The following is a 13,116-nucleotide window of genomic DNA, read 5'->3' as shown; positions in this document are numbered from 1 at the left end:
CAGCTCATTAGTATAAATTCAAACTTGCTTCATTATTTAGCCATCTTTGCCACAAACTACCTGCTAACCGTTAAAATTTTGACATTGACACTGCCAATTTTTAGTTGAGAAGTTCAATTTTACAAAGAATTTAATTTTTTATGAATAAAATCCAAATGTTTTGTTTCATATTTTCAGTTTTATAAGCAGATTTTGTTTTTTTGTTTGATATTGTAAAATTTGTTAAATGCAAAAATGTGATTGTTTCCAGGGAAATTTGATGCCGTAGCTTCTACCAAAGATAGCTGGTATAAGGTGACAAGGAACCAAGAACTTATCCAAAGTACAAACACTTATAGTTCTAGTCAATCTTGTTTACAATCTCCAAAACTCTCAAAAACGAACTCAGTAAATTCCCACAATTCCTGCCTTGTTACTTGATGTGGTAGGTTGGTGGTACTGAAGGTGGTACTGAAGGCTACTGTTCTATCCAAAACAAATGTAGCTGATAGGAGAGACACTCCCATCATGCAAAGCTGGAAATCTAGTTGCTAATCTAGACACAGCCCAACCCCCAGACATACACACCTGGAATGGATTCTTTTGTGATTTAGTACCCATCGACCATGTCAAGCCAGTACAGTAATTCAGGACAAACTTGTTTTCCCCTTCATTTCTTCTTTCACTTTTTAAGAGCCTAGGGCTCTACTGCATATCCGTTCGGTAAGTATTTTTTGTGCGCAGGCAGCTTAAGTTCACAGGAAGAAATAAGGTTCTGATATGTTTAGAGTGCACATTTTAAAACAGAACAAAATAAAAATTTCAAGCATGTGATAAAAATATTGATTTTTTATAATACAGTATTGCTTTATAAATATAGATGGAAAAGCTATAAACTTTACTGGTCTTTGGTGCATCCAGAGAGAGATAAATAATTTGCCTTTTGTAAATTAGAAATCCAAATTCTCTTTTGTTATAAAAGTCCATTACATGAGGCAAATGTGTGTGTGTGTCTTTTTTATACTGCTTGATTTAAAATACAATTAACACACACATCAAGTTCAGAATCAGACCCACCAAGTGGCATATCTCATTCATACCCCACAGAGGTTTGGGTCCTGTGACTGGAAAATTCCAGCATGGGTCCAACACAGCCTCTGACCACTGAGAGTGGAAGGAGAGTTACTTGATAAGCAGCACTCCAACTGACCACTGGCAGTAAAAAAATTAAGTGCATAACACAAAAAGGACAGGGAAAAGAGAAAATATTTTGTATTACTAAATTTACAGGCCAGGTCCAAAAGTTAGTTCGACGGTGAAACTCGATTCTTGTCCCACTAAATTCAACATCACTGGAACAAACATATTGTCAATTTCTAACAATAATTTCTCAAAAAAGATAAGTTGATAAAATAAGTTGTGTTAAAATACCACCAATCTAGCTTTACAAAGATTGTGTTTGATGGGTTAAATGAGAGCAAAGCCAGTGACTTAATCAGCACTGCTCTACCAGGAATCAAATTTAGGCATTGGAAAATTAATGCAAAATATATCCAGATCATAGGCTACACACCTCTGACCAGAAATAATTAGAAATTCAATAAAAGAACTAATGTCATCAGCCCAAGTATAAATGTACTTCTTGCAACAAAACCCTTCTGGATGCAACTTTCTTTACTTTTTAAAATACACAGAGACTGCAAATATTTTGTGCAAAATAAATACCCCGCCACTTGCCACTCTGGCTTCTGTGTTTTATCACAGCACAATGGGTTCTCATTACTTAAACAGTCTCCCTCCACCCCCCATCTCCTCTACCAAAGAACTGTTTTGTCAAGTTAGGGTAATTAAGGCATTCTGACATGTAATTAAAGGTGATTCAAAATAGATATCTAACATTATGCCAATTTAGGAATAGTAGATAAATTACTGAACGGTTTACAAATGAATAACTCATTCTTATTATAAATGAAATGCCTGTTACAAGCATGATGCATTGAAATATAGTAATGACATGTACATGGTACATGTTAAACAATTTTAAATAAAACAAAAGCTTGACAGTTACTCAAATATACAGTACAATTTCACAAAACAAAATCTTTTAAAACAAGTTGAGGTAACCTCAAACATAAGTTTTAATGCAATAAACCAGGGAGTATGTATCTCCTTTAGAGAGAGACTTTCTATATTCTCCTCAAGTAGATTCTCATCAGGTTTAATTGCATTCTCATCTATACACCAATGTTACCTGACTTATATATAAAACATGGCTTTAATTTAAGGATTGCTAACTATATTTTTCTACCACCAAGTTAATGAAGAAAAAGACTGACCCAAAAATATATATCTTTACAGCAGTCGACTTATACACAAACCTTAAAAATAAGTTTGAACTTGCAGATAATGGGAAAACTGAATGTGGGATAGTTTTATAAGGAAACTATACACTGCAAGATGGCTATTTGGAAACTGTAAACATTAAGCTTGATTCAGAAACCCCTAAATTTCTGTGTAGGGCAAATGCAAATGTCATATCATCACTAGTTTTCCTCATGGACTCTTGTGTTACTGCTACTGCCCACAGTGCTCCTTCCACATGGACCCCCTGAATTTGGTGCATGCTATACAGAAAGCAAGGCTACTAATAAAGGGTCTGAGTGAGACTAGAAGTAGCATGACCCCCAAAATTCAAAATAACAGCTGTCCATTCTCAGCCCATTAGGCCTATGGGCCTAGAGCTCCCACACAGGGGCATCATGTCAGACAGCTGGGAGGATTTCAGCCATAACATTAAATTCCTTGGCTTTGAGGAGTTCTACAATCTTGAGTAACATTCCCATTAAAATTTTGGTAAAGAGTCTCCCTACTCCTGCAGTTCAGGCCACCAGCCTGTGAGTTGGATGAATCAATAAACTGCCAAAACTTTGATCCTAGGATCACAATTAAGCATCTTTTAAAAACCATGAAACATTTGCATCCATAGAATTAAACTGAAAATTTCTTCCAATTTGTAAGAAAAAAAGCTCGTGGATCAAGATTTCATAATCCAGAGCAATGTTTTAGAGCAGAATTATAAGCCCCTGAAAAATAGGAGTTTATAATGAAAACACAAAGCCACACTCAATCATCATAACAAAGACTGTATAGTATACATGTAACATTTCTTTTGATGAATAATGTATGTTTCTAGGAGATGTACCATAACATAGAGTTTGTGTTATACTTTTAAAATCCCTTTTACACACTGTAATTTTTAATTCACTTTACCAACATTACTCATTTTCTTCAATACTTCAAGCATTTTTGAAAAGTAATAGCCATTTTAGCTTTGAAAACCTCCGATCCCATCATGGAAAGGACAATGAGAAGTGAAGGCCAATCTTCAAATCTTGATTCTCTTCGAAGTTGCTGGCAGATATGAGCTAGTGAATGACAGTAGTGGTTCTTAACAAGGATCTCAATGGGGTCTCAAAAAGACAGGCAAAAAGGCTTACATCACTGGCCATTGAGATCAGTGGCAAAGAATCATGGTCCTGCCAGCAGGATCAGCACACACGGCTGGGGAAAATTTGGGATGATGGAAGGAAAGGCAGGAGTTGACACCTAGGTGTGTCAGTCTGTATACTCAGCCACTATGGAAAGAAGGACGGTGATGTCATCTGGCTTTCCACCTAAAACAAAAATGAAAATGTAGTCATGTATCGTAAAAAGTAAAGTCAATCAAAACTGTAAGCCTAAGTAAGTTCTAGGAGACAAATGCTTGCAATTCACGAAGGTTTGATTTGTCAATATATTCTAGTAGAGGAAAGAAAAAAAAATGATGAAGAGAAATAAAGTCCAGCTGGCGTGGCTCAGTGGTTGAGCATCAACCTATGAACCAGGAGGTCAGGGTTTGATTCCTGGTCAGGGCACATGCCCAGATTGAGGGCTCAATCCCCAGTGGCGGGGCATGCAGGAGACAGCCGATTCATGATTCTCTCATCATTGATGTTTCCAGCTTTCTCTCCCTCTCCCTTCCTCTCTGAAATACATAAATAATATATTTTTTTAAAAAAGAGAGGAATAAAAACACCAAGAAATTACATGTAACTTAACTGACACTTAAAAAAAACCTTCCCTGCTCTTTAAAACAGTAGCTCTGATAAAATGGCCACTACCTCCTCTGTTTATAGCAATCACAGTAAAGAAAATCTGGTTAAGATAAATTCTGCCTGACAAGAAAGTTACATGTTTCTATGCATAATCCTAATTTGGACAAACATACCCACTGTTTTGAAATTAGGAACAATCTTGTACTCTAATCTGCCAAACAGCTATGGCATGTGCTTTTTCCTATTTTAATATTTCCTGGAAGGCTAAGAAATGCTTTACATGTCATAATATAATACTAGCAAGAAACTGACCAACTGTACTAGTTCTGATATGTTACCACCAACACATCATCCCAGCTCCAAGACAGAGCCACTGTCCTGCTCCCAAAGTTAATATCACTTAGTAGATAGAAGGGCTCTTCAAGCAAGGACAGGTTAACATTACTTCCCTCTTCAAAACCTGCTGTGGCAATTTGGCAGGCAAATACTGTCAACGAGTCCCACAAAGCCAAAGGAAGGGAGAAGTGAAATGTCAGACCCGTGAAGGGCAAATGTTAAACTGCTGGGAATGTCCAGTCCTTCCAGGCAGAGCTTGGAGGCCTTTTGGGCTGAGGTCCAAGCAGTGCAGTGGTGGCAATAAAGGGCTTCAGATTCCGCCTGCCTCTGTAGCCTATGAAGTTCAGCTCTGAAGGGCGTCCTCTGTGGGGAAGACATGATGACATGCACTTGCTCTTGTCTTCTAGTGTTAAGGCCTAATGACCTAGCTCAAAGCCACCACTCACAGCTAAGAGAGGACATCTCAACAGTCTCACTCTAGTGCTCTAGTTTACCTCACCCCACAGCCCAGAATGTTCCCATCTTACTATGTCCCTATGACCTTCCTAAAGATTGCTTACCTCTCACATTCAGTCCGTTGTCACATGCAAACTGTGCAAAAGGTGACATATAATTTGGGTCATAGGCCAGCTCATGAGCTTGCTCAGCAATGCTTCTTGCTGTCTGTTGTATACTCTCATAATTTGAATTCTAAGATGAAGGATGAGAGAGTTATTTTTATGATAATGTCTCACATGATTTTTGTATTGAAGTATACTTACAAATATCACTTTTTAAGATAGTAACATTTATCTAATCAGTTTCCACCATTTGCGTTTTATTCCAGTTAGAGAAGACAATAAACATTGCACCCTCACTAAAAGGAATGAGCCCATCAGTGCTGCCTGCATACAATGTGAATCAGAAAGTTTTGTTTTTAAAAAAAATATATTTTTATTGATTTTTTACAGAGAGGAAGGGAGAGGGATAGAGAGTTAGAAACATCGATGAGAGAGAAACATCAATCAGCTGCCTCCTGCACACCTCCCACTTGAGATGTGCCCGCAACCAAGGTACATGCCCTTGACCGGAATCGAACCTGGGACCTTTCAGTCCGCAGGCCGACCCTCTATCCACCGAGCCAAACCGGTTTCGGCCAGAAAGTTTTTGATAGGTGGCCTTGGGCCCTGAGGTTTGGGTTTTTATTTCTGCTTTTTTTCCCATTTGAAATTCTTCAGGTATTTTTGCTAAAATAGGATGAGAATGAAAGGGCAAATTTTTATAGCACTTTAGGAATGACCTCAAAAATTTCCTTGCTGCCCTAGCCGGTTTGGCTCAGTGGATAGAGCATTGGCCTGCGAACTGAAGGGTCCTGGGTTCGATTCTGGTCAAGGGCACGTACCTCTGTTGCAGGCTCCTCCACAGCCCAGACCCTGGTCAGGGCATGTGCAGGAGGCAACCAAATAATGAGTTTCTCTCACACTGATATTTCTGTCTTTCCCTCTCTCTTCCACTTTCTCTAAAAATCAATGGAAAAATATCCTCGGGTGAGGGTTAAAAAAAAATTTTTCCCCCTTGCTTATAAATGTGCTCCTGGCCAACACCAGTTTGCTCTCTAAGAGCTGCCAGTTTCCCTACTGAAAATACCTTTAGAATTTTATATCATGACTAGAGGCCCAGTGCACGACATTCGTGCACTGATGGGGGGTAGTCCCTCAGCCCGGCCTGCGCCCTCTTGCAGTCTGGGACCCCTTGGAGATGTCTGCCTGCCTGCTTAGGCCTGTTCCCCGTGGGGAGTGGACCTAAGCCGGCAGGTGGACATCCTCCGAGGGTTCTTTGTGCTGCCTCGGGAGTGGGAGAGGCTCCCGCCACTGCTGCTGTGCTCTCCAGCCATGAGCCTGGCTTCTGGCTGAGCGGTGCTTCCCCTGTGGGAGTGCACTGACCTCCAGGGGGCAGCTCCTGTGTTGAGCATCCACCCCCTAGTGGTCAGTGAGTGTCATAGCGACCGGTCATTCTGCTGTTTGGTCTATTTGCATATCAGGGTTTTATTATATAGGATGAAGATTCTTATCTAGCTGTATAATCTTGAGCCACTCCCTTACCCTTGCTACTTCAACTTCATCAGTAAAATGGAATGGGAAACAAGGCCCATTTTAGCTCTAACATCCTAAGATTCAGAATGGTTTCAGTATAGATTATAATAGGCCTCTGTTTCAATGTTATCTCAGTGAGAGGCCTTCCCTGACCAATCTTTCTAAAACAGCAACCCTCTCTATTCCCTATCCCTTCACCTTGCTTTTTCTTCTTATTTACCATAAACACTACAGGGTGGTGCAAAAGTAGATTTATACTTGTTCGTATGCAAAATAATATAACAAGCCCTAGCCGATTTGGCTCAGTGAATAAAATATTGGCCTGCAGACTAAAGGGTCCTGGGTTCAATTCAGGTCAAGGGGATGTACCTTGGCTGCAGGCTCCTTCCCAGCCTGGGCCCCCCTGGTCAGGGCTCATTCAGGAGGCAACCAATTGATGTGTTTCTCTCACATTGATGTTTCTCTGTCCCTCTCTCTTCTACTCTCCCTAAAAACCAATGGAAAAAATATCCTTGGGTGAGGATTAGCAACAATTAAATAATCCTATCTAATAAAGAGGGATATGTTAATTGACTTCCACACCCTCAAAGATGGTGGCACCAGTCCCCTCAGCCCCGCCGGGGCAGCAGGCGGGCCAGGCCACTCTGCATGCCTGCCTCCAGAGTCCCCCAGTCCCCTCAGCCCCCACAGTCGCCCAGGGCCGGCCCGAGGTGCAGGCAAGCCTCGGATGGTGGCTGCCCAGCCGCCCAGGGCCGCCTGAGGCTCAGGTAACCAGGGCCAGCCGAGGCTTGCGCTGCCGGTAGTGGCAGCAGCAGAGGTGTGATGGGGTGTCGCCTTCCCCTGATCGCTGGGTCGCCTCCCACCCCTGAGGGTTCCCAAACTGTGAGAGGGGGCAGGCCAGGCTGAGGGACCCCGCCTCCGGTGCATAAATTTTCATGCACTGGGCCTCTAGTACAAGAATAAACTGTTTCACATACTCATAACTATAGACCTACCTTTGCCCCACCCAGTATATTATCTTTTTCTTTCTCTGTATTAGCTACCTTCCTCCACTAGAATAGAAGCTCTAGAGGACAGGGAATGTCATTTCTGCTCACCACCCTGTCACCACAGAGTATAGTATCACTACAGTAAGCACCTGGCCTTTATTGAACCCCAGAGATGAGGCCTGGTACTAAGGATTCTGTACTCCTGGTCTCAGTTCATTTTCACCATAACCCTATAAAACAGGGCCTTTTGTACCCCCAATTTACAGGTGAGGAAAATGTTGCTTAAAAGGTTTAAAAACTTACTCAAAGTTACAGTGGTTAGCGATAAAAGCATGAGAAAAAACTAACTTTTCCCAGAGTTACAATTTTTACAAAGCCAAAGAATATGGAAACACTGATTTTCACTTTCTTCCATTCTCTGTATGGGTCAAAGCTGAACTGCTTTATTAATGGTGACAGCTCAGATCACATCAAGGCCCCTAACTGCCTGATGCCCTTGACTGCTGCCTTGGCTGGCTCTGGTATGATGACTTCCTATCTTTCCCAGCTTCAACACCTGCTGGGTTTCTTATGAGAATAAAGTGAGAAAAGGACCAGGAGGTAACACTATTAAATACCATTAAAATACAATGAAAAATGCAAACAAGAAATTTCTTATCTGGACTTTTCCTACCTTTACCACCCTACTAAAAGCTTGGTGAAAAGCCTTTTTCCTTTAAGTTCTCCATTTGTGAATATTTCCATTTACAACTGATTGAAAAACTGGTACTATTATTAGTTTCCTATATTCACAAAATAGTCCTTTTCAAAACTATAAAAAGAGATAATGCAATTGAATGGAGAAAATTTAACTGCCCAGAGAGGGCCATTGTTTCCAAGGGCCAACCTTTCAGTTAATTACCTTTAACTTTTTTAGCTCCTGCAGGATCATATAATCAGGCATGTTGTCAAAGAGTCCATCTGTCGCTGTCAGGATAATATCTCCTAACTGGACATCAAAAGATGTGCTATCAGCAGCATCCGGGCTGTGACATGGAAAGGGTAGGTGCAAAGTTAAGAAAGCTCTTTAGAGATACCATTCAAAGTTTTCAACAGGCACTATGTTACAATGTAATAATGCTATAAAAAAAACCTCTAATTTATATTAGGAGTCAATAATAAGAGCCAGTCATTCTGAAATTCCTAACCTTGAAAACAATTAAACACTCTTATATAAATACTAGAGGCCCAATGCACGAAATTCGTGCAAGAGTAGGCCTTCCTTCCCCTGGCTGCCGGCACCAGCTTCTCTCTGGCACCCGGGCTTCTCTCGCAGCCCCAGCTTTGTCTGGAAGGTCGTCTAGAAGGAAGTCTGGTCTAATTAGTATATTATGCTTTTATTATTATAGATTTCAAAAGCTTAACTGAAACTACCAAGTAAAACAGAGTGTGGTGATTAGTCATATGTGATTTCAAAGGAGGAAGGGTTCTTTTCTGAGTCAGATGCTAACATGTCTCTAAAATCCTAGTGCAAATGAGTCTTTATTTCCTAATTCTTTAGAGTCACATTCCATCCTCTCTTATTCATTGTCCACTTATCAGTTCCCTGCAGACTTGAACCTGGCTCTCAGGAGGTTGTGTTATAGTGGAATAACTATGAGAGCATGCAAATCCTCTAAGAATTCATTCATGGGAAACAGATGCAATAATATAATACTAGTAATTACTAGTGTATTATTGGAAATTCTATGTTAGTATTACTAAGGGATACTTATTCTGGCAGAGTAAGGACTGTGTATCTCCCAGGGCTTACAAAGTGCTCCACATGCATAAGTATTTATTAGTGTGCCTGACACATAGATCTTCAATAAATATCTGTTGAATGACTAAATGAATGAAGAAACAAAGTAACTGGCCCTCCAAATTGGGGAATAAAAAACACACAAAAATAACCTTTGTGATATGTTGTTAATGAAAGAGGAAGGTACAGAGAGTGAAAAAGATAACAGTGGCTGCCTCTGTGGAGAGAATGTGTGGCTGGCGGCAGGAATAGGAGGTAGACTTTGCACCACATCTTTTTGCATAAAATTTTTAAAAACATAGATGGGAGCCCTAACCGGTTTGGCTCAGTGGATAGAGCATCGGCCTGCGGACGCAAGGGTCCCAGGTTCCATCCCGGTCAAGGGCAGGTACCTTGGTTGCGGGCACATACCCAGTGGGGAGTGTGCAGGAGGCAGCTGATCAATGTTTCTCTCTCATTGATGTTTCTAATTCTCAATCCCTCTCCCTTCCTCTCTGTAAAAAATCAATAAAATATATTTAAAAAAAAATAGATGGGAGATTTTTTTTCCTCTGACAAAACCTAATGAAAGCAGAGAATGGGGGGAAAAAACCCAGGTGGGGAGAAAACAGAAAAGACTATATATACAAAGGGTTAATGGCCCCCTGAGAGGCCATTTCTCAGCCACTTCCAATGTCCAGATTCACTGCTTCCAGGCCTCCAGGGTGAGGAAAAGGTGAGATAGATACCTGATAACCTGCTTTAACCTGTAAGTGACAAGAGCCAGGAAAAAATGCATACAATGACCCAGAAGGGTGCGGCCAGAACTAAGGCACCCTAAGCTTGACAGAAAAAAAACACCACCCCCAAACCTGTATAAGCAACATGTTATAAAAGTTGTGAAGAGAAAACACAAGAAACTAACAACCCACCCATGCCTGCTGGGAAATGCCTCAAAAGTGCACTGAGAAAATTTCTGGTTCATCGTCTCATCAGAGGAAAGAAGCAGCACATCTAAAAGTTCTATGATGGGCTTTGTCAAGGAACAAATTAATTTATACATTCATATAATAAATATTTTGTAAAAACAGCTACTAAAAGAAAACCCGTAAGTCAAGGTTAAAATAATAGTTTATAGATAAGATGGACTAATAGCTAAGATACAGCAGGGGGTCAGGGGGACTAAAACTGGTGGAAATCAGGTTGATTTCTTCTGTGGAATAAAGAGAAAATACAAGACACTTCACATTTGCTCAGTCTTTGGAAGCTAATCAGATCCTAGAAGTTTTGATTAATGACCAGGTTGGCACTGAAGCTCGATTTTATGCTGAGGTTTTTCTTTCCACAGGAGTGTCCTTTGCTATTCTGCCTGTGAGAGACTCACTACCATTGGACAATTTGTCCTCTTCTCCCAACACTCCCACCCATGAGCTTGGTGTTCTGCCAGCTGCAGTTCTGCCCATTTTGATTGAACATACTGTGCTGCTGGAAACTTTTGACTGCACTGAAACACAAGCTGAAATCACATGCTAATAAGCTGTCTCTGGGCTCCAGGGGAAGAAACCTCCACCTCATTGGCAGGCCAGGCCAAGTGCTGCCCTAATCAGACTGTCCCAAAGATAGTATGTGAGATAAGGCAGGGCTGCTCTAGCACTCAGAAGCCAAATCAAGAAGAATCAAATAAAGAAAAATTAAAACACTGTTCTCTAAAAACTGTTAGCTGAACTTACTATCTATCAAGTCCTGGGGTTCTAAGGTTTGCTCACTCCAATATGGTTAATATTAATGTGTATTACAATGAAGAAGGGCCCATAATCAAATATTCTTCCACTTATGGTAATCTGCCTTAATCTGAAAGTAAATAATGCTTACCTCTCTCTAGGAGTCAACAACAGATTTTTATTTTTTTTTAACAACAGATTTTAGATGGGTGATACTGAATACCTCATTATGTAATATACTCATTACAGTTTAAAAGATGGTAGTGATGCCCTAGCCAGTTTGGCTCAGTGTACAGAGCGTCAGCCCTTGAACTGAAGGGTTGCAGGTTTGATTCTGGTCAAGGGCACGTTTGGGAGGCAACCAAATGATGTCTCTCTCACACTGATATTTCTCTCTCCTTGGCTCTCCCCCTCCCTTCTACTCTCTCTAAAAATCAATGGAAAAATCTCGTCAGGTAAGGATTAACAAAAAATAAAAGATGGTAGAATAATCATTTTATCTTAGTTAGGGCTTAAGATATGGTTTTATAAGGACTATTAAGTAGAGACAACAGATACTTGCTAGAATGCTTCAATTTTTACAAAAGGTTTATCACCCAGTTAACAACATTTATGAATTACCAACAATGTTTGTCCTAGGTCTTACAAGATAGTTACAGACAGTGAAATCTGAGATTGTCTTAGCCTTGTCTGTATTCTGATCTTAGAAATGATAAACTGTAAAAGTTGATTTTAAAAAGTACTGATTGTCTCAAAAAGTTCTCTTCCCAATTTAAAAATGAACTGAGGGTCCTGCCAGGGTGCTCAGTGGTTAGAACAGCAATGGCCTACACATGGAAGGGTCCCAGGTTCGATTCCCCATTAAGGGCATGTACCTGGTTTGCAAGTTCCATCCCTGACCTGATTAGGGCGCATGCGTTGCGGGAGGCAACCAATGGATGCATCTTTCTCATATATCTATGTTTTTCTCTTCTCCCTTCCCCCTTCCACTCTCTCTAAAAACAATGGAAAAAATATCCTCCAGTGAGGATTAAAAAAACAGAACCAAGAGAAGGTGTCAGAAGAAAAAGAGAGCACCTCAACAGCATCATCACAGAACATATCCAAGACCACTTTCGATTCCATTTCCTGTACGTTAACTTGGTCCTAATAGGTTCTGCCTGGACTGCAAGCTCTATTTGATACATGTAGTAGGAGGCCCTGAGAATCAGGAAGTTATTCTGATAAATAAAGCAGATGCCTGTTTGTACTCTTCCCTAGTAACGTATGCAAAATCTTGCACAGACAATGGCATGCATGAATAATAACTAATTTCTCTAGCAAAATTTAACATAACTACATACCACGTGATCTTGGTATGAAAAATTGATATTTTGTAAACTTGAAATAGCATTTTCAGTCTTGTCAAATTATTGGGTGTTTATCAGAATTCACCTTGGCTGCAATATCAAGTATATGCAAAATATCTTTCCAAGTCAAACTAAAAGGTTCTCCTGATGAGAACATTCTCAATGTCTTTTTTTTCTCATCTGGGAATGGAAATTGCCTATCGCCACTGTGGTTGAGGGGGATAGGAGAGAACCTGTGAGTAAGCCATGCCTTGTTCACACTTTAATGAGTGAAAGGGGAAATTACCTGTCACTCAAGACGACTCCTTCGGCTTCTGGTGGTGCAATTGACAGCTGGAATGGAGTGTTGAAGTAATGCTGCTGCTCATCTGATCGGTGCACAACTTCGCCACCCCTGACAACCAGAAAGCCTGAATCGCCCAGGTTTGCTGTGTGTAAGCGGTGGCTAGTTCTGTCCAGCACCACAATGCAGGCAGTACTGCTACCTAGAAACAAAAATGGTCTCCATTTATTTTCTCTTCCAAAGCTGCCTTTGTACACATATTTTTATCATATTACCTCAAAGAACAACATGCCATAATTTGAACCTTTGCTTAAAAAGGATCTTTCTTAGTTATGCTCCATGTCACAACAAATGTCATTAATAACCTGATCAGGGTCCAAATGGTGGGAAAGAAAAAGGAATTTGTATGATACATAGTAAGTGGGCCATTGATGATCTGAATTCTTCCATTTGCAGAGAAAGAAAACAATAAAAATGGCTGGTATTTAACCATATAATTTCATTTCAATAGTGCTATTATCTATGCCAAATGCT

General features: G+C 40.4%; 2 protein-coding genes across 3 annotated transcripts in view; both read right to left on the bottom strand.

Moving 5' to 3' along the window:
- VPS29 (VPS29 retromer complex component) overlaps nucleotides 1–3,512 on the bottom strand; it is a 48,800-nt gene extending 45,288 nt beyond the window's left edge. The window contains exon 1 of the mRNA XM_054712706.1: nucleotides 3,477–3,512. Within this exon, the coding sequence (XP_054568681.1) occupies nucleotides 3,477–3,488 (12 nt within the window). The 5' untranslated portion in view covers nucleotides 3,489–3,512. The remainder of the gene's footprint in view (nucleotides 1–3,476) is intronic.
- A 54-nt stretch (nucleotides 3,513–3,566) lies between these two features.
- The window catches only part of PPTC7 (protein phosphatase targeting COQ7), a 41,386-nt gene continuing 31,836 nt past the window's right edge, over nucleotides 3,567–13,116 (bottom strand). The window contains exons 3-6 of one of the 2 annotated variants that reach the window (XM_008142716.3): nucleotides 12,586–12,784; nucleotides 8,372–8,495; nucleotides 4,970–5,099; nucleotides 3,567–3,653 (exon numbers count right to left, since the gene is read on the bottom strand). In XM_008142716.3, coding sequence (XP_008140938.1) covers nucleotides 3,595–3,653; nucleotides 4,970–5,099; nucleotides 8,372–8,495; nucleotides 12,586–12,784 — 512 coding nt within the window. In that variant the 3' untranslated portion in view covers nucleotides 3,567–3,594. The remainder of the gene's footprint in view (nucleotides 3,654–4,969; nucleotides 5,100–8,371; nucleotides 8,496–12,585; nucleotides 12,785–13,116) is intronic. The other variant, XM_028147203.2, reaches the window with a different exon arrangement.

Source organism: Eptesicus fuscus, chromosome 23 (assembly GCF_027574615.1).
Source record: "Eptesicus fuscus isolate TK198812 chromosome 23, DD_ASM_mEF_20220401, whole genome shotgun sequence".
NCBI classification, from domain to species: Eukaryota; Metazoa; Chordata; class Mammalia; order Chiroptera; family Vespertilionidae; genus Eptesicus; species Eptesicus fuscus.
This window is presented reverse-complemented; position numbering and strand designations above follow the sequence as displayed.